Below are 27,255 nucleotides of genomic sequence, written 5' to 3'. Positions count from 1 at the left end.
CAGTACAAGATACAATATTATAAGCTTCTGGATGGAATGTTCCCATCCACTGACAGCAAGCATAGATTATACAAAAGGTGAGACATTAAACCAACAGAAATTGTAATGACACAAACTGCATTTACTTGATTTATAGGGCATAATGGAATTCTCGTACTTTTTTTACATTTGTAGATTTTGGATATCTAATACACTTGGAGGTAGTAATCGTGTTGACATTAGAGGATGTATTGATAAATGCCTCCTTTTGGCAAGAGATATTTAATGTTTCCCAATCAAAACTATCAAAGCCTAAAGCCAAACAAAATGTACAAACAGATTTAAAGAATTTGTATTAAGTTAGAATAATTTCGCTGTTCCTTTCTTGAATCAATGTCAGTGTTGACCATTAGCAGAGCCTGATGTTACAGCTCCATCACAGCCAAGGCTCAATATCAGATGGAGGCTATGAACAAGAGTGGCATTTGTTGTTTGGGAGTAAGCAGATGTGTGTTTTCATGTCATACGAACAATCTAGTTGTATTTATAAGGCAATTAGAACAATATTTGCTCCAGTTATCAACTAAAAAAATAAATCTGAACATGATCATTCAAAGCTATGCCAACCTGGAGCCCAAGGAACAAGCACAGATGCCTCCTTGGCTCGATGTACAGCCTTGCTGATCTGCACTTGGAGATTGGTTATAGCACGAATTAAGACCATGTGATCACCAGGGATGGAGACTAAATCACTGGGTTACCAGGATGGAGACTAAACCACTAAATCACAAGAGAGATGGAGACTAAGCCATTGGATCAGCAAGGGTGGAGGATAAACTACTGGTTCACCAGGGATGGACAATAAACCACTGGATCACAAGGAATAAAAACTAAACTACTGGATCAACAGTGATGGAGACTTAGCCACTGAATAATCATGAATGGAGGCTAATGGATTACCATGGATGGAGGCTAGAGCACTGGATCACCAGGGATAGTGACTAAACCACTAGATCAACCAGGAATGAAGAATAAACTACTGGATTACCAGGAATGAAGAATTAACCACTGGATCACCAGTAATGGATGCTTACCAACTGGATCTCCATGAATGAAGGCTAAACTATAGGATTACCAGGAATGGAAGGTGCCATAATGATAAAAAGTGAGGAAAACTAGAAGGATAGAATAAAAATATATGTTTATTGGTTACAAAAGAATAAAAACATGATAAAAAGAGAGGGCAAAGAAATGGCCTCCAATAAAGGGTGGAGAGCAGCAAATAAATTGTATAAACAGGTGCACTGTGGGCCAGTAGGACTTGAAAAATATATACACTGCTCAAAAAAATAAAGGGAACACTAAAATCCCACATCCTAGAATTTGTATTCATTGCATAGTGGAATGTGTTCAGAACAATAAAACATAACAATTATCAATGTAAAGCAAAATGAATATCCCACAGAGGTCTGGATTTGGAATGATACTCATAATCAAAGTGGAAAATCAAATTACAGGCTGATCCAACTTCAGTGGAAATGCCTCATGACAAGGAAAAGATGCTCAGTAGTGTGTGTGGCCTCCACGTGCCTGTATGACCTCCCTACTGTACAATGCCTGGGCATGCTACTGATGAGGCGTTGGATGGTCTCCTTAAGGATCTCCTCCCAGACCTGGACTAAAGCATCTGCCAACTCCTGGACATTCTGTGGTGCAATGAGACGTTGGTGGATGGAGCGAGACATGATGTCCCAGATGTGTTCAATTGGATTCAGGTCTGGGGAACGGGCAGGCCAGTCCATAGCTTCAATGCCTTCATCTTGCAGGAACTGCTGACACACTCCAGCCACATGAGGTCTGGCATTTTCCTGCATTAGGAGGAACCCAGGGCCAGCGGCACCAGCATATGGTCTCACAAGGGGTCTGAGGATCTCATCTCGGTACCTAATGGCAGTCAGGCTACCTCTGGCGAGCACATGGAGGGCTGTGCGTCCCTCCAAAGAAATGCCACCCCACACCATTACTGACCCACTGCCAAACCGGTCATGCCGAAGGATGCTGCAGGCAGCAGATCGCTCTCCACGGTGTCTCCAGACTCTGTCACATCTGTCACATGTGCTGAGTGTGAACCTGCATTCACCTGTGAAGAGCACAGGGCGCCAGTGGTGAATTTGGCAATCCTGGTGTTCTGTGGCAAATGCCAAAGGTCCTGCATGGTGTTGGGTTGTGAGCACAACCCCCATCTGTTGACGTCGGGCCCCCAGACCATCGTCATGGAGTCATTTTCTAACCGTTTGTGCAGACACATGCACATTTGTGGCCTGCTGGAGGTCATTTTGCAGGGCTCTGGCAGTGCTCCTCCTGTTCCTCCTTGCACAAAGGCGGAGGTAGCGGTTCTGCTGCTGGGTCGTTGCCCTCCTACGGCCTCCTCCATGTCTCTGGTGTACTGGCCTGTCTCCTGGTAGGGCCTCCAGCCTCTGGACACTAAGCTGACAGACGCAGCAAACCTTCTTGCCACAGCTCGCATTGATGTGCCATCCTGGATGAGCTGCACTACCTGAGCCACTTGTGTGGGTTGTAGAGTCCGTCTCATGCTACCACGAGTGTGAAAGCACAATCAACATTCAAAAGTGACCAAAACATCAGCCAGAAAGCATTGGTACTGAGATGTGGTCTGTGGTCCCCACCTGCTGAACCACTGCTTTATTGAGGGTGTCTTGATAATTGCCAATAATTTCCATCTGTTGTCTATTCCATTTGCACAACAGCATGTGAAATTGATTGACAATCAGTGTTGCTTCCTAAATGGACAGTTTGATTTCACAGACGTTTGATTTACTTGGAGTTATATTCTGTTGTTTAAGTGTTCCCTTTATTTTTTTTAGCAGTATATATATGTGGCAAACAAGGCAACTCCCTAAGAAAAACAACAAAACTTATGGGTGCTCAAAATCTTTCCCATAGAGATTGAAAACTACTAACATAGAGCCCAATAATGGAGCTGACTTTTGCCAGTGCAAAGTTAGAAAGATCTTAGGGGGGGAAATTGGGCCCAGTAAGTAGGATGCAGAAATAGAGGGATATATCCATGTGCCATAGGTGTATATAGTCAATCCATCCCAGCAAGCGAAAAGGACAAAAAACAGCCATGTATTGGTGTTTTATGAAGTTATTTTACCTGTTAGGTGTATAATGTAGCTGTAGGACAGTGCAGCTGGGGGAAAGCAGCTTTACAACCCTGTGCAGGGTTGTAAAGCTGCTTTCACCCACCCGCACTGTCCTACAGGTACATTATACACCTAACAGGTGCCCTGAATGAGAGCTGTGGGTATAAAAGGTTCCTGTCTCTCTCTGCAGTGAGACGCTACAGGACAGCAGGCAAGGAACCATGGCTCCAACTGGTGGAATACAGATCTGCTCCACTGCCCATCACTGAACCAATGAAGACATCTGGAGCCGCTACCACCTCTCTGTTGGTGCCCACCAAAAGCAGGGTGCTACTGCTTGGGGAAGTTGGCCCTGGATGTCCCGAAGTCGCAGATGTTCCAATCCCCAGAGAGCCAGCAGAAGGGTGAGTCTTTGTCATTTGCACCATCTTGTGTGCTTGCTGGGACTGTGCTATATGTTATTTACTTTTGGTGACCCAATAAAGTCTTTCCGGAGTGTGGTACCCTCGCTCTGTGTTGTCTGAGTAGTATTCTTCCCATGGGGAAGGAATGCGGGTGTCCAGTGAGATGAGCCCTGGCCCGTGCGGTCTTTCTAAATGCTTCCAGGCCAGCGGATGATAGCACCCACTGCCCCCCATCACCGTCGATCAGCAATTACCGTGCAGTGGCCACTACAGGTGGAATGTAGTATTACGCGCTGGCCATCCAGAGAGTCCTCCAGGGCGTGAACCATTCTTTGAGGCTGCTTTATGATGGTAAGTAAATCATTAAGTAACATGCATTATTGCAGTATTGCTGTTTGCCTATTATATTGGTTTTCCCACCAGACTGTGACTCAGTCGTGTGAATTTTAGAATCAAGTGTTTTTTGTTTTTTTTTAAGATTTTGAAGCTAAACCTGTTTGTGAGACATCTCAGCCATGACAAGTATTTGGCACAGGAAAGTTCTTACCATGCTTGACTAGTTACAAAGATACCTCGAAGGGATTAATAAAGGTCGTTGCTTCTACAGCAGAAGATGCAGCAGCGCCCCCAGCTGGTTACTTGGAGAATTACATCTGACGCTAGGGACATTCTTCTATAACCCGTAAATATGAATTTACACTGTGGAAGACTTATATATTGATGCTAATTGATTCGTATGGCCCGGTCCATCAGGCATGACGGTAATCTCTGGCCACTGGATGGTAGCTGTGATAACCCACTTCTCACCTGATGACATCCATAACTCTTCTTTTGATTAGCTGGACTGGCGTGAAGCCATCATTGTGGCGTGACGCACATATAATGTCACGCCAGGCCGGCTAATTAGGTTAATACCAATTTAAAAAACTAAGTAATATTGAAAAGAAGATGGAGAATGTAGGCTGGTGTGGATTTGCCTGTGCATTAACACAGTTGCTTAGACTGAGAAAAAAAATATGTCCACCATGTCCCAGTTTTATTCAGCATCTGCACCATCCAGCCCTGACTACCATGACAACTTCTCCAGTTATGACTTCTCTGCAATTTTCTGCCCATACATCCATCTTTAGATGCCACAATATTGTACACTCAGTGCCCCCCAACATAGTAAACCCAGCGTCACTACTGTAAATTATACCATACTTTTAATGGCCCCCAAAGTACTCCACAATAAAAGGAGTCATACAGGAAGTGCTGCCTATAATTCTACCAAACAGTTGGTAATGATCATCATAGAATGGTATTTAACAGGCAGAAATGCAAGATTCTATATCTGGAAAAGTGAAAATAACATCTACAGAATGGGAGGAATAGAACCAAGCAACAGCACGTGTGAAAAAGACTTGGGTATACTAATAGATGACAGACTGCACATGAGTCAACAGTGTGATGCAGCAGCAAAAAAGGCAAACACAGTTCTAGGATGTATTAAGAGAAGCATAGAGTCTAGATCACATGAAGTAATTATCCCCCTCTGCTCCTCCTTGGTCAGGCTTCATCTGGCATACTGTGTCCAGTTCTGGGCACCACATTATAAAAAAAGACATTGACAAATTGGAGCAAGTTCAGAGAAGAGCTACCAGGATGGTGAGTGGACTACAACCTATGTCCTACGAGGAACGGTTAGATGATCTGGGAATGCTTAGGTTGCAAAAAAGAAGGCTAAGAAGAGACTTAATAGCTGACTACAAATATCTGAAGGGATGTCACATTGTAGAGGGATCATCCTTATTCTCATTTGCACATGGAAAGATGAGAAGCAATGGAAGGAAACTGAAAGGGAGAAGATACAGATTAGATATTAGAAAAAACATTTTTGACAGTGAGGGTGATCAATGAGTGGAACAGGTGGCCACGATTGGTGGTGAGTTCTTCAATGGAGGTCTTCAAACAGAGGCTCAAGTTCATCCAGTCTGTCTGGGATCACATGAAGATACAGAAGGATTTACGCAAGCGACATCTGCAGATCTGTGGTCAGTCCTCCAAGATGTTTGGAACAACCTACCTGCTAAGTTTTTTCAAAAACTGTGCAAGTATCTAGAAGAACTGATGCTGGTTTGAAGGCAAAGAGCAGTCACCAAATAGTCAAGGGTTTTAGATTTGTCTTTAGTTCATTCACTTTCCATTTTGTTAATTCATAAATATAAACTATAAACACTTCTATTTCTGAAAGCTTCTTACTCTGCAGCACTTTTTTCCACACCTGACTAAAACTTTTCCTCTGTATTTGGTAATATCACTAGTGTCCTTGAATAAATATATGATAAACATTTATATACCTCAGCCAAAGGGACCCATGGTAGTGATCAACGTATAGTTAGCGTCTGGAGAAGACTATTGTAAGGGCAGGTCAGCTCTGTATGCTACGGTATTGTTTGTCTCATAGCCTGGGCAGGTTGTACCCCCATGCTGGCCAGGATGATGGCGTCTGACAATGAAAGGTGCCATTTCTATGGATAGCTGTAAGAGGTCTTCACCAAGAATGGCAGAATAAGAAGCCAACCATCCTCCGGTACCTGCCATCACTTGAGATGCAGATTTTTCTCTCTCACCTATGGAAAGTCTGGGAACAAAAAATACGGAAACGAGTCCATGCCCTCACCCTCATAATGCCACCTTAGGCACTGGACCTCGAAGATCAAAGATTTTTCTTCAGTTCCCCACACAGCTGTGCCAGGGCATCACAGATTTGTAATGTGGATACAAGTTGTGTGTTTCTGCCTTAAGGGAATTGGCAGAAAATAACATTATTTTAATCAATATATGTTAAGCATTTTTTTCAGTTTCATGGTTTCTAAGGTTGAAGGTAGACATAAGTCCATCGAGTTCAACCTATAGCCTAATGACGGAAGCAACATAACCAGCTGCTGCCACCATTGATTTTAAATGGTATAAAAGAGACTACTGGGCCGTTATGCACATATGGACTGACCCGCTAGGACGAAGCTAAAGCGAAACGCGCGTCGGGGCGCCACACTGCATTACCAGGTCATGTATATGTTATTTATCTTAAACTCTTACTTCTTCCTTCTTGTTCACTACTGAATGGGCACTCTCATTGGGGTTTACCATATAGCATTAAGCTTACCTTTAGCACAATAAGATCTTCTTTAGATATAACCTTTGACTCCGCTTGGAAATTCTATCTTTGAACATGGTATTAACTTAGATCTGATAGGTTATTTAACTATTCATTGAACCTATTTTTGTGGGAAAGGAAGTTTATATTACTTTAGACTCTCATTGAAACCAATTGCTTTGAACTATATATATATATATATATATATATATATATATATAGTGAATTGCTTTGAACTAACTGTTGGCAAGGAGGTAATCTAATATTTGTACATATAGTCTTTCAAGAACTAACTGCTTTTGAAATCAATGCTTTTGGGCTAGTCTAGCCACCTTAGACTATAACCTTGATACAAAATTAAGTCCGTAACTGCCTCTTAGACTGAATGTAGCACTTTACGTTAGTAATATCCTGAAATTATTCAGCGAAAATCTATACCAACAGTGAAAGCTATATTACCTATCTATGTATGGTGACTCCAATATGAAGCATACTTTGCTCAGGCTTTACCATTTTTTTATTTGAGTCTCCATTCAATAGATTTCTGACTTTCCAACATGCGGTTATTTATTGAAGTATCTATACCTTTTAAAGGGCCATTTTTTTTGCTCTAATTAAGCAGTTTTTGTACATGAACTATTAAGATAAACTCCTGTGTTTGCAGTCATTTGTGTATCCGTAATAACGTTTTAACCTTTTTACATTATTTGTTTAATAAAGAATATAACTTTTACATATTTGGCATTGGCTTCCTTATGCTTGTAGGTGGATAACTATAGCCTAATGAGTTGATCCAGAGGAACTCAAAAACCCCATGGAGCTGACACTAATAGCTCCGTATTAGGGGAGAAATTCCTTCCCATCTCCACATACAGCAATCAGACTAGTTCCCTGGATCATCGCCCCATCTAGTGCCCATAACCTATAATATTACATTTTTTTAAGAAAGCTGTCCTGGCCCTCCTTGTAGTTTTGGAGTGAATCAACCATTATCACATCATATGGCAGAGAGTTTCACTGTGTCACGGCTCTTACAGAATCCGTATTCTCATGCTCGTACAGTAAAGAATCTCCATCTGTGATCATTCAACCTTCTTTTATTTAGACATAGAGGATGTCTCCTTATCATCATTGTAGGCTGGGGCGTAAAACGATCATTAGAAAGATTTCAGTGCTGTCCCTTCATATAGTACTTGTGTCCTTATTACATAGTAAAAAAAAAAGAAAAAACACTAAAACCAGTGCAATTTTCACACTGAGCAGCATCTAACTTTAGGGTAACAGTCACCTCTTGTCACTTTAAAAAATATTTTACCTCTAGCATAGGACAGATATCTTGTTGTGTAACATTTTAAGTGTCCAGCAGGTGTCACTAGAACACTGCAGGCAGCATAGAATGCGGCACAGATTCAATGTAGCCAGTCAGTTGTTGCTATGGTGATAGAATGTTGTAAACTGTACAGGCTGCTGCATGGTGTGGGGAGATCCAGGAACAGTTTTCCTCATATGCTGGATACAGGTGGGTGAGGAGTCCACATTCCAGTATTAATATATGTATACTCAAGAGCTGACACTCGATGGTGCCTGTACTGGGCAGGGTGTAGAACTATGATCCATTTCTAGTGGGTGTAGTCTGTTTTTAGGGTCGTTTTTCAGCACAAGGTCCCTATTCTCTACAGCGCATCGGAAGACCCAGAATCAAACTACAACTTCTCAATGATATTTATCTGTGTATGGTGATAATATTTGGACATTAAATTGCATTGTACCGTATAAATGTATAACTCTACAATGTAGGATGCACAGTGGGGAAAATAAGTATGGTTTCTGCTCCCGCCAAAGATTTTCTATTGGGTTCAGGTCTGGAGACTGACTAGGCCACTCCAGGACCTTGAAATGCTTCTTACGGAGCCACTGCTTAGTTGCCCGGACTCTGTGTTTCAGGTCATTGTCATGCTGGAAGACCCAGCCTCGACCCATCTTCAATGCTCTTACTGAGGGAAGGAGGTTATTGGCCAAAATGTCACGATACATGAACCCATCCATCCGCCCTTAAATTCGGTGCAGTAGTACTGTTCCCTTTGCAGAAAAGCACCCACAAATTGTGATGTTTCCCCCACCATGCTTCACGGTTGGGACAGTGTTCTTGGGGTTGTACTCATTCTTCTTCTTCTTCCAAACATGGAGAGTGGAGTTGTTACCAAAAAGTCCAATTTTGGTCTCATCTGACCACATGACCTTCTCCCATGCCTCCTCTGGTTCATCCAGATGGTCATTGGCGGATATCAAATGGGCATGGGCATGTGCTGGCGTGAACAGGGGGACCCTGTGTGCCCTGCAGGATTTTAATCCATGACGACTTTGTGTGTTATTAACAGTAATATTTAAGACTGTGGTCCCAGCTGTCTCCAGGTCATTGATCAGGTCCTCCCGTGGAGTTCTGGGCTTATTACTGACCTTTCTCGGAGTCATCCTTTCCTCACAAGGCAATATCATGCATGGACCCCAGATTGAGGATGATTGACAGTCATCTTGTATTTCTTCCATTTTCTAATAATTGCTCCACCATTTGTTGCCTTCTCACCAAGCTGCTTGCCTATTGTCCTGTAGTCCACCCCAGCCTTGTGCAGGTCTACAATTTCGTCCCTGGTGTCCTTAGACAGCTCTTTGGTCTTGGCCATGGAGGAGAGGTCGGAGTGTGATTGATTAAGTGGACAGGTGTCTGTTATACATGTAACAAGTTAAAAAAAAAAGTGCAATTAATACAGGTAATGAGTGCAGAGTAGGAAGACTTCTTAAAGAAAAACTAACAGGTCTGAGAGAGCCAGAATCCTATGTACAAGAATATAACTTCTATAATACTGCCCTCTATGTACAAGAATATAACTACTATAATACTGCCCCTATGTACAAGAATATAACTACTATAATACTGCTCCTATGTACAAGAATATAACTACTATAATACTGCTCCTATGTACAAGAATATAACTACTATAATACTGCTCCTATGTACAAGAATATAACTACTATAATACTGCTCCTATGTACAAGAATATAACTACTATAATACTGCTCCTATGTACAAGAATATAACTACTATAATACTGCTCCTATGTACAAGAATATAACTACTATAATACTGCCCCTATGTACAAGAATATAACTACTATAATACTGCCCCTATGTACAAGAATATAACTACTATAGTACTGCCCCTATGTACAATATAACTACTATAATACTGCCCCTATGTACAAGAATATAACTACTATAATACTGCCCCTATGTACAAGAATATAACTACTATAATACTGCCCCTATGTACCAGAATATAACTACTATAATACTGTCCCTATGAACAAGAATATAACTACTATAATACTGCCCCTATGTACAAGAATATAACTACTATAATAATGCCCCTATGTACCAGAATATAACTACTATAATACTGTCCCTATGAACAAGAATATAACTACTATAATACTGCCCCTATATACCAGAATATAACTACTATAATACTGTCCCTATGAACAAGAATATAACTACTATAATACTGACCCTATGTACAAGAATATAACTACTATAATACTGCCCCCTATGTACAAGAATATAACTACTATAATACTGCCCCTATGTACAAAAATATAACTACTATAATACTGCCTCTATGTACAAGAATAACTACTATAATACTGCTCCTCTGTACAAGAATATAACTACTATAATACTGCCCCTATGTACCAGAATATAACTACTATAATACTGCCCCTATGTACAAGAATATAACTACTATAATACTGCTCCTATATACAAGAATATAACTACTATAATACTGCCCCTATGTACAAGAATATAATTACTATAATACTGCTCCTATGTACAAGAATATAACTACTATAATACTGCTCCTATGTACAAGAATATAACTACTATAATACTGCTCCTATGTACAAGAATATAACTACTATAATACTGCCCCTATGAACAAGAATATAACTACTATAATACTGACCCTATATACAAGAATATAACTACTATAATACTGCCCCCTATGTACAAGAATATAACTACTATAATACTGCCCCTATGTACAAGAATATAACTACTATAATACTGCCTCTATGTACAAGAATAACTACTATAATACTGCTCCTCTGTACAAGAATATAACTACTATAATACTGCCCCTATGTACCAGAATATAACTACTATAATACTGCCCCTATGTACAAGAATATAACTACTATAATACAGCACCTATATACAAGAATATAACTACTATAATACTGCCCCTATGTACAAGAATATAGCTACTATAATACTGCCCCCTATATACAAGAATATAACTACTATAATACTGCTCCTATGTACAAGAATATAACTACTATAACACTGCTCCTATGTGCAAGAATATTGTCACGCTCACGCCCTGACTGGTGGGTGTGAGCTCACGGGGGGTTTGTGGCCCCACTGAGCCACAAACCAGACTACCCTGGAAAGGGGCATAACTATGACAGCTGCCTTGGTCTTCGCTGGAGCCTCTAATGGTGAGGTCAGACTTGTGCGGCAGGCAGCTGCCAGGTGCTACTCCAGGGTGGTGTCTGGCTGTGGATGTTGATCCCACTTGGAGAACAGGAACACTGGGACAGCTGCGGGCATCAGGCAGGAAAAGCAGATGAGCATGAATGAAACTCAGACGAGTAGGCTGGCACGGTTGAGACACAGGGCTGGCAGGCACAGCAGAGAATACAGGGCTGGCAGGCACAGCAGAGAACACAGGGCTGGCAGGAACGGCAGAGAACACAGGGCTGGCAGGAACGGCAGAGAACACAGGGCTGGCAGGCACGGCAGAGAACATAGGTCTGGCAGGCATGGCAGAGAACACAGGGCAGGTTGGTGTGGTGTATGAAGGAACAGGTAGGGACCTGTTCACACAGGAGGTGCAGGTACGGATATGTAGTATGAAGGAACAGGTAGGGACCTGTTCACACAGGAGGTGGAGGTAAGGAAACAAGCAGGAAGGAATGACGTATGAAGGAACAGGTAGGGACCTGTTCACACAGAAGATGCAGGTACGGAAACAAGCAGGAAGGAATGGAGTGTGAAGGAACAGGTTGGGACCTGTTCACACAGGGAGAGAACTGCAAGGCTGCGGATAGGAATGGTAGAGCAGCAAGAGATAGCTTTTTTGTTGCAAAGCAGAGCGGAACCGCAAGGAATGAGGAGAGGAGCTACAGCAAGAGATTCCTGCAGCAGCTAAGCAGAGCAGAGTAGTACGGAGCAGAACCGCAGGAGTACGGGGCAGAGGCAAAGCTGTAAGAGAGAGGAGCCCAGGCAGACTGGGAACACAAGGAAAGACACAGCAGGGAAGGAAGCCACAGACAAGGAGATAGAGATAGGACTAAGTTCAGACAAGGTAAAGGAACAAGACAAGGAACAAGAACAAAGACACAGGGACCAGGATATTCTACCTCCTGGAGGGCAGACAACAAGATCAAGGCAAGAATACTGAGAAAAGCCTCTAGAGAGGGAGTAACACAGAGCAAGGCCTGGTAAACTCAGAAGCTAAACACAAACTGAGCTAACACATTGCACAAGCCCCGTCCACTGGGTGGAGCTGCACTAAATACTGGAGGCCTCTTGGTAATTGGTCAGGAACAGATTAGGCAGGTGCGCCCGGATTCTATAAGAACCAGAGAGTTCTGGAGTCGCCCCCCTATACACAGCCAGGAAGCATGCAGAGAGCAGAGGCACAGAATATGGAGCTGGCAAGAAACAGAAACCACAATATGACCTGGAGCAGTGGGTAAGATAGTGTGAGAGATGAGAGGCCATGCCATGATGCCAGCAGAGTTGTTACAAATATAACTACTATAATACTGCCCTCTATGTACAAGAATATAACAACTATAATACTGTCCCTATGTACAAGAATATAACTACTATAATACTGTCCCTATGTACAAGAATATAACTACTATAATACTGCTCCTATGTACAAGAATATAACTACTATAATACTGCCCCCTATGTACAAGAATATAACTACTATAATACTGCCCCATAAGTACAAGAATATAACTACTATAATACTGCCCCTATGTGCAAGAATATAACTACTATAATACTACTCCTATGTGCAAGAATATAACTACTATAATACTGCTCCTATGTAAAATAATATAACTACTATAATACTGCCCCTATGTGCAAGAATATAACTACTATAATACTGCTCCCATGTGCAAGAATATAACTACTATAATACTGCTCCCAATGTACAAGAATATAGCTACTATAATACTGCTTCCCATGTACAAGAATATAACTACTATAATACTGCCCCTATGTACAAGAATATAACTACTATAATACTGCCCCTATGTACAAGAATATAACTACTATAATACTGCCCCTATGTACAAGAATATAACTACTATAATACTGCCCCTATGTACAAGAATATAACTACTATACTACTGCTCCTATGTTCAAGAATATAACTACTATAATACTGCTCCTATGAACAAGAATATAACTACTATACTACTGCTCCTATGTGCAAGAATATAACTACTATACTACTGCTCCTATGTGCAAGAATATAACTACTATAATACTGCTCCTATGTACAAGAATATAACTACTATAATACTGCTCCCCATGTACAAGAATATAACTACTATAATACTGCTATATACAAGAATATAACTACTATAATACTGCTCCTATGTGCAATAATATAACTACTATAATACTGCTCCTATGTGCAAGAAAATAACTACTATGATACTGCTCCTATGTACAAGAATATAACTACTATAAAACTGCTCCTACGTACAATATAACTACTATAATACTGCTCCTACGTACAAGAATATAACTACTATAATACTGCTCCTACGTAGAAGAATATAACTACTATAATACTGCCCCTACGTACAAGAATATAACTACTATAATACTGCCCCTACGTACAAGAATATAACTACTATAATACTGCCCTTATGTACAAGAATATAACTACTATAATACTGCCCCATATGTACAAGAATATAACTACTATAATACTGCTCCCTATATACAAGAATGTAACTACCATAATACTGCCCTCTATGTACAAGAATATAACTACCATAATACTGCTCCTATGTGCAAGAATATAACTACTATAATACTGCCCCCTATGTACAAGAATATAACTACTATAATACTGCCTCTATGTACAAGAATATATCTACTATAATACTGCCCTCTATGTACAAGAATATAACTACTATAATACTGCTCCTGTTGTGAAATTGGATTCTGGGCTCCCCCGGTGGCCACTTGTGGAATTGAACTTGTGTGCATCATCCCCTCTGTTCACCTGCCCCTATCAGGATGTGGGAGTCGCTATATAACCTTGCTCCTCTGTCAGTTTCTTGCCGGTCAACAATGTAATCAGAAGCCTTCTGTGCTTGTTCCTGCTACTAGACAACTCCCAGCTAAGTTGGACTTTTGTCCTTGTGTGTTTTTGCATTTTGTTCCTGTTCACAGCTGCTGTTTCGTTACTGTGTCTGGAAAGCTCTTGTGATCGGAAATTGCCACTCTGGTGTTATGAGTTAATGCTAGAGTCTTAAAGGAATTTCTGGATGGTGTTTTGATAGGGTTTTCTGCTGACCATGAAAGTGTCCTTTCTGTCTTCCTGCTATCTAGAAAGCGGACCTCGATTTTGCTAAAACTATTTTCATACTACGTTTGTCATTTCATCTAAAATCACCGCCAATATATGTGGGGGCCTCTGTCTGCCTTTTGGGAAAATTTCTCTAGAGGTGAGCCAGGACTGTCTTTTCCTCTGCTAGGATTAGGTAGTTCTCCGGCTGGCGCTGGGCATCTAGGGTTAAAAAACGTAGGCATGCTACCCGGCCACTTCTAGTTGTGCGGCAGGTTTAGTTCATGGTCAGTATAGTTTCCATCTTCCAAGAGCTAGTTCTCATATATGCTGGGCTATGTTCTCTCGCCATTGAGAATCATGACATGCTCCTATGTGCAAGAATATACCTACTATAATACTGCTCCTATGACAAGAATGTAACTACTATAATACTGCTCCCTATGTACAAGAATATACCTACTATAATACTGCTTCTATGTGCAAGAATATAACTACTATAATACTGCCCCCTATGTACAAGAATATAACTACTATAATACTGCCTCTATGTACAAGAATATATCTACTATAATACTGCTTCTATGTGTAAGAATATAACTACTATAATACTGCTCCCTATATACAAGAATGTAACTACCATAATACTGCCCTCTATGTACAAGAATATAACTACTATAATACTGCTCCTATGTGCAAGAATATAACTACTATAATACTGCCCCCTATGTACAAGAATATAACTACTATAATACTGCCTCTATGTACAAGAATATATCTACTATAATACTGCCCTCTATGTACAATAATATAACTACTATAATACTGCTCCTATGTGCAAGAATATACCTACTATAATACTGCTCCTATGACAAGAATGTAACTACTATAATACTGCTCCTATGTACAAGAATATAACTACTATAATACTGCCCCTATATACAAGAATATAACTACTATAATACTGCCCCTATGTACAAGAATATAACTACTATAATACTGCTCCTATGTACAAGAATATAACTACTATAATACTGCCTCTATGTACAAGAATATAACTACTATAACACTGCCCCTATGTACAAGATTATAACTACTATAATACTGCCCCCTATATACAAGAATATAACTACTATAATACTGCCCCCTATGTACAAGAATATAACTACTATAATACTGCTCCTATGTACAAGAATATAACTACTATAATACTGCCCCCTATGTACAAGAATATAACTACCGTATTTTCCGGCGTATAAGACGACTGGGCGTATAAGACGACCCCCCAACTTTACCAGTTAAAAAATAAAATCTTCTTAAAAGTCGGGGGTCTTCTTATACACCCTATGTCGTCTTATAGGGCCGGTGAATATGTGCCTTTTGGGGGGGGGGGGGAGTGATCCTGATGAGGACGAGGGGGCGTCTCACAGGAAAGTGAGTATCCCCCATTACCTTATCATAGCGCTGCAGCGTGGGGTCTCTGTGCTGGGAGCGGCGGCTGCTGTGCTGTGCTGTGCTGTGCTGTGGCGGCTCCTCTTCTGCAGTGTGGGGCCTCTGGTGCTGTGGGGCGGTGGCGGCGGCGTATCTTCATACAGTCGGGGCTCCTCCGGCATCTCAAAGACTGGAAGCCCCGCCGGCAACTCCATGGGTACAATGCGGTCAGGTGGCCTCCGGGAAAATGGCCGCTGCTCAGATTCAGATCTCGTCCCGAGATCTCGGGAGACGAGATCTGAATCTGAGCAGTGGCCATTTTCCCGGAGGCAGCTCAATAGGTGCGATGCGGTGGCCCGGCCGCTGGGGGCTGCGCATGCTCAGATTCAGATCTCAACGAGATCTGAATCTAAGCAGCGGCCATTTTCCCGGAGGCCAGCGCATTGTACCGATGGAGTTGCCGGCGGGGCTTCCAGGCTGAGATGCCGGAGGAGCCCCGACTGCATGAAGATACGCCGCCGCCGCCACCGCCCCACAGCACCAGAGGCCCCACACTGCAGAAGAGGAGCCGCCACAGCACAGCAGCCGCCGCCGCTCCCAGCACAGAGACCCCACGCTGCAGCGCTATGATAAGGTAATGGGGGATACTCACTTTTCTGTGAGACGCCCCCTCGTCGTCATCAGGATCACTCCCCCCCCCACCCACCATATACACCCGGCGTACAAGGCGATTCCCGGCGTACAAGACGACCCCCGACTTTTAAGAAGATTTTCAGGGGTTAAAAAGTCGTCTTGTACGCCGGAAAATACGGTACTATAATACTGCCCCCTATGTACAAGAATATAACTACTATAATACTGCCCCTATGTACATGAATATAACTACTATAATACTGCTCCTATGTACAAGAATATAACTACTATAATACTTCCCCTATATTCAAGAATATAACTACTATAATACTGCCCCCTATGTACATGAATATATCTACTATAATACTGCACCTATGTACAAGAATATAACTACTATAATACTGCCCCTATGTAGAAGAATATAACTACTATAATACTGCCCCTATGTACAAGAATATAACTACTATAATACTGCCCCTATGTAGAAGAATATAACTACTATAATACTGCCCCCTATGTAGAAGAATATAACTACTATAATACTGCTCCCTATGTACAAGAATATAACTACTATAATACTGCCCCTATGTACAAGAATATAACTACTATAATACTGCTCCTATGTACAAGAATATAACTACTATAATACTGCCCTTATGTACAAGAATATAACTACTATAATACTGCCCCTATGTACAAGAATATAGCTACTATAATACTGCCCCTATGTACAAGAATATAGCTACTATAATACTGCTCCTATGTACAAGAATATAACTACTATAATACTGCCCCTATGTACAAGAATATAACTACTATAATACTGCCCCATATGTACAGGAATATAACTGCTATAATACTGCCTCCTATGTACATGAATATAACTACTATAATACTGCTCCTATGTACAAGAATATAGCTACTATAATACTGCTCCTATGTACATGAATATAACTACTATAATACTGCTCCTATGTACAAGAATATAACTACTATAATACTGCCCCCTATGTACAAGAATATAACTACTATAATACTGCTCCTATGTACAAGAATATAACTACTATAATACTGCACCAATGTACAAGAATATAACTGCTATAATACTGCCCCTATGTACAAGAATATAACTACTATAATACTGCTCCCTGTGTAAACAGATTTCTGCTGCTGCCTTGATGTTCTGCTTGCAGTAATGTACTGTATCTTTGATGTTGGCACTGGGGTTGAGCACAGATGAACGTATATAATTGTGCAGCTGATCATACAGTTTATGTTGTGAGTTGCGTTGGCACTGTCCTTTCTGTACTTAGACTCTTATGAATGGGCCCGTTTGATGCGGAGTTTCCCGTATACCATACGAATCCCCCAGTAATTCAGGACCTGTTACAAGGCTTTGCTTTCACGCCGAGTATAAAATCTGAGGATAATGAATTTTTTTTGGCTGAGACCTTCCCTTCCTGTCTACTCAGCTGTTCTTCATCCACAACAGAAATCGCCAAACAGAACCCAGTCCTATTTCAGCTCATAAATGAAGTGATTCTTCCTCCGATGACGATACATTTTCCTCTCGGGATAAGAGCCAGGAGGTAGTTTTCATCAGGAGAACCTGTCCCTCAAGTCAAGATTCAATAAGTACCCAGATCCAGCTGTTTACTGTGCCTTAAGTTCCAACCAGATGTAGGATCTGGGCGGAATTCTGGGATTTTTGCTTTATTTTTACCCTTCTTGTAATATTATATAATCTGTTGAAAAAAGCTGGCACTAATTCCTCCTTAAAATAATTTTTTATTGCTTAATCCATCTGTTTAGACACGGATAAATAGCAGTAACGCGTTTCGGATGTGGATTCCTTATTCATAGATCTATGAACTGAGCAATAAAGAATTCTTTCAACGTGGACGGAGTGCCGTCTTTACTGCAATTTATGCTTCTACGCTTGCTCTGACTGCCGAGCACCCGGGATGGAATTGTTGCAGGTGTTGTGAGCTGTCTTGCATTTTTGTTGGATTATATAATCTACATCCATCATATTTAGATTACAATCATACACTGCTGATCATGGCTCTACTGCTGCAGCAGGTTTCACTTATGACATGAATCTAAAACGAAGTTTAAAAATGTCTTCCTGACTCCACATACGCAATCAGACTAGTTCCCTGGATCCATGTGACATCACAGAATCTAGTGCTCATAATCTGTAATAATATATTTTTAAAAAAATTGTATCCAACTCTCACTTGAATTTTACACCATCATGTGGCAGAGAGTTCCATAGTCTCACTGCTCCTACAGTAAAGAATCCATAGTCTCACTGCTCATAAAAAATCCATAGTCTCACTGCTTGTAAAGAATCCATAATCTCACTGCTCGTAAAGAATCCATAGTCTCACTGCTCGTACAGTAAAGAATCCATAGTCTCACTGCTCGTACAGTAAAGAATCCATAGTCTCACTGCTCGTACAGTAAAGAATTCATAGTCTCACTGCTCATACAGTAAAGAATCCATAGTCTCACTGCTCTTACAGTAAAGAATCCATAGTCTCACTGCTCGTACAGTAAAGAATATATAGTCTCACTGCTCATACAGTAAATAATTCATAGTCTCACTGCTCATACAGTAAAGAATTCATAGTCTCACTGCTCATACAGTAAATAATCCATAGTCTCACTGCTCTTACAGTAAAGAATTCATAGTCTCACTGCTCGTACAGCAAAGAATCGCTGCCTCTGATGAGGATTAAACCTTCTTTCTTCTAGATGTAGAGGATTCCCCTTTGTCACCGTTGCAGGCCTATGGGTAAAAAGATAATTATACAAATCTCTGTACTGTCCTTTCATATATTTGTACATTGTAATGAGATCGCCTCTAAGCCTTAGTTTTTCCAAACTGAATAACCCCAGGTCTGATAACCCGTCTCCTGCAGTCACCCATTCCCTTAATAACCTTAGTTGCTCTTCTCTGCACCCATTCATCTCTGTTCTTCTTACACATTGAAGCCCAATATTGTACCAAGTATCTGTTTTTAGCAGCACCAGTGATTTGTATGGAGGCAAAACTATGCCCTTGACATGAACATCTCGGCTTCTTATAATGAATCCCATAATTTTATTGCCTCTGCAGCAGCTGCCTGGCACTGACCACTAAAGTTGAGTTGACTTCCACTGATACACCCAAGTCTTTTTCAGTGACAGTTTACCCAGTTTTTTACCATTTAGTACATAATTGGACATTTTGTTTCCTCAGCCCAAGTACATGACCTTACTTTTTTTTTTTACTTCAATTACCTTTTCTCAGCCCAATCCTCCAGCTTACATAAATCATTCTGTAATATTAAATTATCCTCCTCTGTGTTGATTACCTTGCATAGTTTAGCATCACCTTTTAACATTTTACCCTGTGTGCTTCAACAAAGTAATCGATAAATATATTAAAAAGGAGATGGCCCAATACTGACCCCTGTGGTACCCTACTATTAACTATGATCCAATCAGAGTGTGTTCCATTAATAACCACCCTGGTTCCTATCACTGAGCAAAATTTTTATCCCAACTGCACATAATTTCCCTCAGTCCCGTTGCTCTCACTTTATGAACCAAACTTATATATGGTGCCGTGGTCCAGTATAGAGTTTACCTCCTCATAGAAGCTGATCAGATTAATTTGATAGCACAGATCCCTTATAAAGACTTGTGGATGCTGGATTATGATATTATTTTAATTGAGATACTCCATGGTAGCATCATTCTAAGTGGCCCACATATTATAAATGGCAACCCTGAACTTCAGATATCTTACATTAAAGGGGTTATCCACTACTTGGACAGCCCCTTCTGAATCCCAATGTCTCCCCCCCAGTAAAATACTGTAATAACACCCATATTCACCTATGGTACCGGTGCCATTCCAACAGGAATCGTGTGCAGAAGTGTCAGCAATGGCTCTCCCGGGGATCGTGTGACATCATTATGTCATGCAATCCCTGCTGCCAATCAGAGCTGGCTTCTCTCTCCTCTCCTTTGGGCAAATCAAGACATCCAGGGGAAGCGAGAGAGCAGTCGCTGCTCTCACCACCTCCGGATGTCAATTACATTCATATGAGAGGAAAGACAATCCAGGACTGATGGGCCACAGGGATCAAGCGATCCCTAAAGAATATAAAATGGTTGTATTCCTTTAAAAAATATAATTTTTCATCTTTATTTTGTATTACCAGTTAAATTAGAACATGGGGAAGAGTGAGAAGAAGGGTAAGAAAGGATCCAAAAAAAAGAAGCAAAGTAAAAAGTCACAGGAAGACAAGATGACGTTTGCGGAAGCTCTTCTGGCTTATCAGTGAGTATCAGGGGTGTAGATCGAGGGGTACAGAGGTAGCAGTCATACCCGGGCCCCCCTCTACCACAAAAGTATTCTTCAGTATTATAAATGACTTAGCATACTAGGTATGGAGTTTTGTTACAGTTTTTGCATTAGGGCCCCTCCTTTGGTTAAGTACCTTCAATACTTCAATATCTTCAAACCCATTTTAATGACAAATATGTAATACTTCATTTCTCCTGTGGAGGCACTGTAGGGATTTTGAACACCTGTTTCCTTGTTCCCACACATCTTATCGCTGATTGCTGGAGCTCTGGGCAGCAAGACACTCCGTTATCAGCCCATCATTAGGGGAATTTTTAATTAAAAAAGGATTATTTACAGCAAAGAATCCTTTTAAAGCTGTTCTGAGACTAACGATTCATTATTTGTCTTTTTTTTTTCTCTTTGTGTTGTTGTATTCATTAACGTTTTTTGCTCCATATTCTTCAAAATGGTTCATAATTTTTGAAGAAAATAAAAAAAAATCTCTTTATTTTTGTCTTTGAACGTTTCTTGGAGCCCAAAAATTGGATGTTCCATTACAAATTAGCAAAATTTGCATAATAAAAAATCAAGCATACATCATTTCAGCCGGAAACAGGAATATGTTTGAGAAAAAATGTTACAATTTTTTTTCAACTGATGAATCAGACAAAAACTGCTGTCAGTAGAAAATATGTTTGTTATCACCGTACGACGACACGTGCCCGTAGTACTGACATCGGGACTTTACACATGGAGATGAGATGTTGGTTGATCTTAGAAGTTGCTTCTTTATTGTATCATTTGGTCAGAGTCGTCCAGGCTTTGTAGCAATTCATCGATCCTCGTCCCGTCCACTTTTCTTTCTTTGTTTCTCCTTTAGTGCTTCATCTGGAGCACAACCAGCTGTTTATGACACATTTTTACCCCCAGATGAAGCTCAGGTTTCCTTTAGTTAATTCAGAAAGTGTTAAACAGGAGGCCAAATATTTATACCCTCAACATAAAAAGAACCAATTTGATCATCACGCCAGGCTGAAAAACAGCTCCTGATTTCACCACATCTCTTCTATATGAGTAAAGGCCTCATCAGATGTAGCAAGTTGCTCTCCACCATTGGTTCATCATCCATGAAGGTCGTTAAGTTCCACCATTGCACTTGCAGTTTTCCGACGTGACGTTGCAGAGTGATTTTAATCCAGTTATGACATTAATTCAAATTCTAGAATTCAGATGAAGGAGAGTCGGATCGAAGAGTTACTGGCCGAGGTGAAACAAGCTGAAGAAAAGAATGTGAGATATAAAGAAAGGGTAAGTGCCGTCATTCCAAAAGACAGAGGCGACGATTGAATTAAAGGGAAGCGATCATCAGGTTTACAAGTTTTTTTTCTTATCAAGATATTTATTAAGAAAACACATTAGTAATCTTGCAATCTTCACACTGGTCACTGGGGCTAATTTTCGACTTCCTGTCTTTTTAAGAAGAGTTTAAAGCAGGCTCATTTTCATAAGAGGCCGGATTACAATGTCTGATAACATCTCTATATACCATAGATAATACAGGATCCACCAATCACGGTAGGTGATGTCACAGCTCACCTCCTCCTTCTGTACAATGACTGATAACATCTCTATATACCATAGATAATACAGGATCCACCATTCACAATAGGTGATGTCACAGCTCACCTCCTCCTCCTGTACAATGACTGATAACACCTCTATATACAGTAGATAACAGAGGATCCACCATTCACAATAGGTGATGTCACAGCTCACCTCCTCCTCCTGTACAATGACTGATAACAACTCTATATACAGTAGATAACACAGGATCCACCAATCACAATTGGTGATGTCACAGCTCACCTCCTCCTCCTGTACAATGACTGATAACACCTCTATATAGAGTAGATAATACAGGATCCACCAATCACGATAGGTGATGTCACAGCTCACGTCCTCCTCCTGCACAATGACTGATCACACCTCTATATACAGTAGATAGCACAGGATCCACCATTCACAATAGGTGATGTCACAGCTCACCTCCTCCTCCTGTACAATGTCTGATAACATCTCTATATACCATAGATAATACAGGATCCACCATTCACAATAGGTGATATCACAGCTCACCTCCTCCTCCTGCACAATGACTGATCACACCTCTATATACAGTAGGTAACACAGGATCCACCATTCACAATAGGTGATATCACAGCTCACCTCCTCCTGTACAATGACTGATAACACCTCTATATATGATAACACAGGATCCACCATTCACAATAGGTGATGTCAACCCCCCGATCCAGGCGGCTACCCCTAGTGATTGTGGCCGAGGGTGGTCAGGCACAGCAGAGGAGCAGGAGGTGGCAGCAATGCTGATAGGTGAGTAGCCATTGTAAAGACAGTGGCAGCAGGAGGGCAGGCAGTAACAGCTGACTTGTTTACTGACAGAAGAAAGAGTAGGGTTGGGAATTTTTTACAGATGCTGTGCATACCCCCTGAGGCTGCAGAAGGTTCCGCCTGATAACTAAGCAAAAAGTAAGCAAGTCTCATTGATTCTAATGTAACCCGTAGAACGAGCGCCTAAAAACCGAGCAATCTGTGCACGTTAAGGAGCTGCTGAGCGAAGCAAAGGCCCAGGAGAAAGAAATGGAAACGAAAGAAGTCGTCAACAGAGAACAAGTGGATGAGATGATAAAAGAGAAGTGGGGATATATCCGCCAGAAGGAAATGCTATTTGAAGGTACTGGACCAAATATTACATTGTATCAGCCAGCCAGTCTAAACTCGGTGCGGTTTCCATACACTGAATATTACCCTAATTTAGGCGCAAATTTGAGTTTAATATTATGTGTGAGCCAAGAGCTTTTACGCCACATTCGCCAAGCGTAGGGTCCCAACGTATGGTGAGCAGAGCCTCATCACCGCTGGATATCGCCTTCCCTCCAGTCTCACCATCGTACCAGATCTCAGATAAATCAAAAGTTGATTAAATATAAAACTTATTCACACGCTGTGACGAGCATGGGAAATGGCCAGCTCGGCATTCTCACACCAGCTTTGCTGAGTGGCAGAATTTATCTAAATTTCCATCTGCTTTCCATCTAAGATATGGTGTCCTGACCAAGACAGACATAAGACGTTGAACGATAACACTATAGTTACAAAATCTAAGAAGAACGGGGACAAGTCTTCTGTATGTGTCCATTTCTCAGGTTTCCCCTTCTAGAGCAAGTTTTAAGAAAGTTGTTGCACTTGTTTATTTCCGGCCGGGAGGCAGCTTGCTGTAGCTGAAACCTTCCTCGAGCTTCCACTCGAAGTCCCAACTCTTTCCCAAGCCGAAGATGGTTTGTTAGATCTTGTAGAAAGTTTCTTACCTTCATTTCTACTCGTTCTGTCCTTTTAAGTACTCCGATTCATGGTAAGATATTTTCTCTGTAATATTTCCAGTGAAAATTCTCCTGGGAACTAGACTATTTTTATATTGTATTTTTTGCACAGCTCTTCAGAAATACTCAATATTTATCTCCCTAGAGCCCAGATCTCGGCAAAGTCTATTAGTTTAAGAGCAATTAAGTGCCGCAGTCTGCCCTTAAAGTGGAGCTCGAAAGCCGAAGGATCTGCTTAGTCAAATGAGACGGGAATGTATAAGGGAAGGGAGCAAATAACAAGGAGCTTGGATTAGAGGGCGAATATTCCTCACGAGAATCCTCTGGGGGTGGGTGTTCTTGTTCGGGATGACCTTGTAACTGAAGGTTACTCTCTGTCAGAAAAGATCACTCCGATTGCACATAATCGGTGGCATCTTCATCACCTCCTCTTTTCCCTGCATGCACCATCTCTGAAAACGTTCACAAACCTCCTCAGTCACCGATAAAATTCATCAATAGTAACAAGGTAAATAAAAGGTAGGGAGGAGGGATAGGAGGGGGATGCAGCTGCAGTAACTTTCCTTTAATGCATGTGTGCGAGGCTTCCAGCTAGAAAAGGAGAGCAGCATTCAATGGCAGTCTACGGATTGAGGCACCCCAACCTCATATTAGGATAAAGCTTGTATTTCCCCTCTCCCTGTCTGCAACCCTCCTCAGTACCTCAAATATTCAGAGAAGAAATAGGAAAAGAAGACAGGCAGATTGGAGTGGGAGGGGATGGAGCAGCTCGTAATTGACCCACTCCTTCATTACAAGCCCTTAATTGGGGGAACCGTGAACAGAAGACATGGAGTTGGGGAGAAGAGGGGGATGCAGCTGCAGAAATTCGATTCATCATTGTTTTTTCAGTAGTTTTTTTTTGTGCACGAATAGCTCCCAATTAGTGACTTTTTTTTTAATTTGCGAACAAATTGCTGCTTTTTTTTTTAAAGTTGTCTTTTGTTGTTTAGTTTTCTGTTTGTTTTTATGCACCAATGTGGCCTCTCTGGATATTTTAGACTGATTCATCAAAAAAGTTGCAAATTTTGGAGTGATTCTATGTACGCCAGTTATTTAGGCACAAGATTTTTAATTTTTGGTAAAACGTACAACTTTTTGCCTTGTGTATACAGCTCCGATGCAGAGATGTGTTTCCACGGTAACAGACTACAAATACACCCTGTGTAGTCTAATCTTGCAGTCGTACTTCCTTCCATCTGCCTCCCAGTTTTGATTTACTCACCATGTTACCAAAAAGTGGCGGACAATTGGAAGGAAATATAACTGTAGCATCAGACTACACATTGTTTGTTTGTAGTCTGTTACTATGGAAACACTTTCAAAACAAAAGTGACTGTCCTTGGTGAGATCGTTACCTTGTGGCACACATCTACATGGAGGAAGGAAAACATGGCGTCTTTCATTCCTGACTTTTACGTCTTTGTTTTTAGAGCTTCGCGGGGAGATAAATGGTCTGGAGCATCAGATTCTGGTAGCAGAAGCTGAGAAGGATTACTGGCTGCAGTATAAGAATGTGGGAAGCTGGGAACACGCCAAACAGATTAATCACCTACAGGAAGAGATCCGCGACATTAAACAGAACTTCTCCGAAATAGACGGTCAGTTTGGTGGGATTTAGAAAGACAGTAGATGACGTTCGCTCGCTTACTTGTTGGGAATCTCTATGTATCTGTTGTGAAAAAAGGTCACTCGGCCATAGAACACACAGGAGGCGTGCGAGCAAAATTGGATTTTAGAGAAGTAGTGGAAGCAATACAGGATGCTGTAGGTTTGAACAATGGATGTTGTCTCTTTCGATACCCCCAGTGATTCTGCATTTTTAGAATGATGGTGCTCCTAACACAGTTCTTGATGACCAGTTATTTGGTGTTCCCGAGAGTCCTTAGTGTCTGATTAGTTCACACTTCCTTTGGTCTTCCATTGTTTGGCGTCCCCGGACAGTCTTTGATGGCAAAATTTGGTGCTCTAGACCCAAGACTCAAACTGTGGTACGTGTATCAGGTAGTCCACATTTTGCATTGTTTTGTTCCATACATCATGTGGTATCGGGTGTTCGGTGCCCAATAATTTAGAACTTTAGTCAGTTCTTGGTGTTTGGTACCAGGAAAAGTTCATGAAGTCCATAAGTTTGGTGCTGTAGACAGTTTTATTTTATATATAGAGAGAGAGAGAGAGAGAGAGAGAGAGAGAGAGAGAGAGAGAGCTCTCTGTGTGTCCACTACCTGAGTCTATACATCCCTTGATGCTTAATAGTTTGGTTCTTCAGGCAGTCCTTGGTCTCTAATAGATTAACAGTTAAGGTGGTCTTTAGAAGTTGTCCACTTTAGGAATTTTGGGTGTCTAGTAGTTTGATTCTTCAGGCAGTCCTGGGTCTCCTGTAGTTTAAACCTTCAGGCAGTCATCAGTCTCCAGTAGATTGGTACGACATATGGTATTAAATCTATGGTATTATGGTAGCTGGTTCCTTCAGATGATGCTTAGTCTATTGTAGTTTGGTCTTTCAGGCCGTCCTCAGTCTTCAGTAGTTTGGTCTTTCAGGTAGTCCTCAGTCTAGAGAAGTTTTCTCTTTTAGACAGTCCTTGGTCTCCAGTAGTTTGGTACTTCAGGCATTCCTCAACCTCTGGTAGTTTGGTGCTGAAGGCAGTCCTTGTCTATGTTAGATTGGTCCTTCAGGTAGTCCTCAGTTTCCAATAGTTTGGTCCTTCAGGAATTCCTCAGTCTTCCATAGTTTGGCACTTCAGGCAGTCATTAGTCTGGAGAGGTTTTCTCCTTCAGGCAGTCCTTGGTCTATAGTAGATTGGTCCTTCAGGTAGTCTTCATTCTCCAATAGTTTGGTCCTTCAGGAATTCATCAGTTTTTCATGGTTTGGAACTTCAGGCAGTCCTCAGTCTGAAGATGTTTTCTCCTTCAGAAGTTTGATGCTTCAGGCAGTCTTTGATCTCTGGTAGAATCCAAGAAAAACCAGGGTCAAGTGGCACTCACCATCCAAGGTGGACATGCTAACAACGGCCGTTTCACGCTGCAACTAGCGCATAATCGGGTCTATATAGACCTTTT

The 27,255-nt window shown here is 41.3% G+C and overlaps 1 protein-coding gene across 5 annotated transcripts in view; it reads left to right on the top strand.

The window, feature by feature from the left end:
• CCDC83 (coiled-coil domain containing 83) overlaps window positions 1-27,255 on the top strand; it is a 74,929-nt gene that overhangs the window by 38,757 nt on the left and 8,917 nt on the right. Inside the window, exons 1-6 of one of the 5 annotated variants that reach the window (XM_077298613.1) lie at window positions 1,044-1,126; window positions 3,350-3,550; window positions 20,631-20,749; window positions 21,982-22,066; window positions 23,342-23,510; window positions 25,629-25,796. In XM_077298613.1, the coding sequence (XP_077154728.1) occupies window positions 20,643-20,749; window positions 21,982-22,066; window positions 23,342-23,510; window positions 25,629-25,796 (529 nt within the window). In that variant the 5' untranslated portion in view covers window positions 1,044-1,126; window positions 3,350-3,550; window positions 20,631-20,642. Of the gene's footprint in view, window positions 1-1,043; window positions 1,127-3,349; window positions 3,551-6,441; window positions 6,599-8,109; window positions 8,209-20,630; window positions 20,750-21,981; window positions 22,067-23,341; window positions 23,511-25,628; window positions 25,797-27,255 lie in introns of those variants that run through there. The other 4 variants (XM_077298612.1, XM_077298614.1, XM_077298611.1 and 1 more) reach the window with 4 other exon arrangements.

Source organism: Ranitomeya variabilis, chromosome 3 (assembly GCF_051348905.1).
Source record: "Ranitomeya variabilis isolate aRanVar5 chromosome 3, aRanVar5.hap1, whole genome shotgun sequence".
NCBI classification, from domain to species: domain Eukaryota; kingdom Metazoa; phylum Chordata; class Amphibia; order Anura; family Dendrobatidae; genus Ranitomeya; species Ranitomeya variabilis.
Note: the sequence above shows the minus strand (reverse complement) of the source record. Positions and strands in the feature narration are given on the sequence as shown.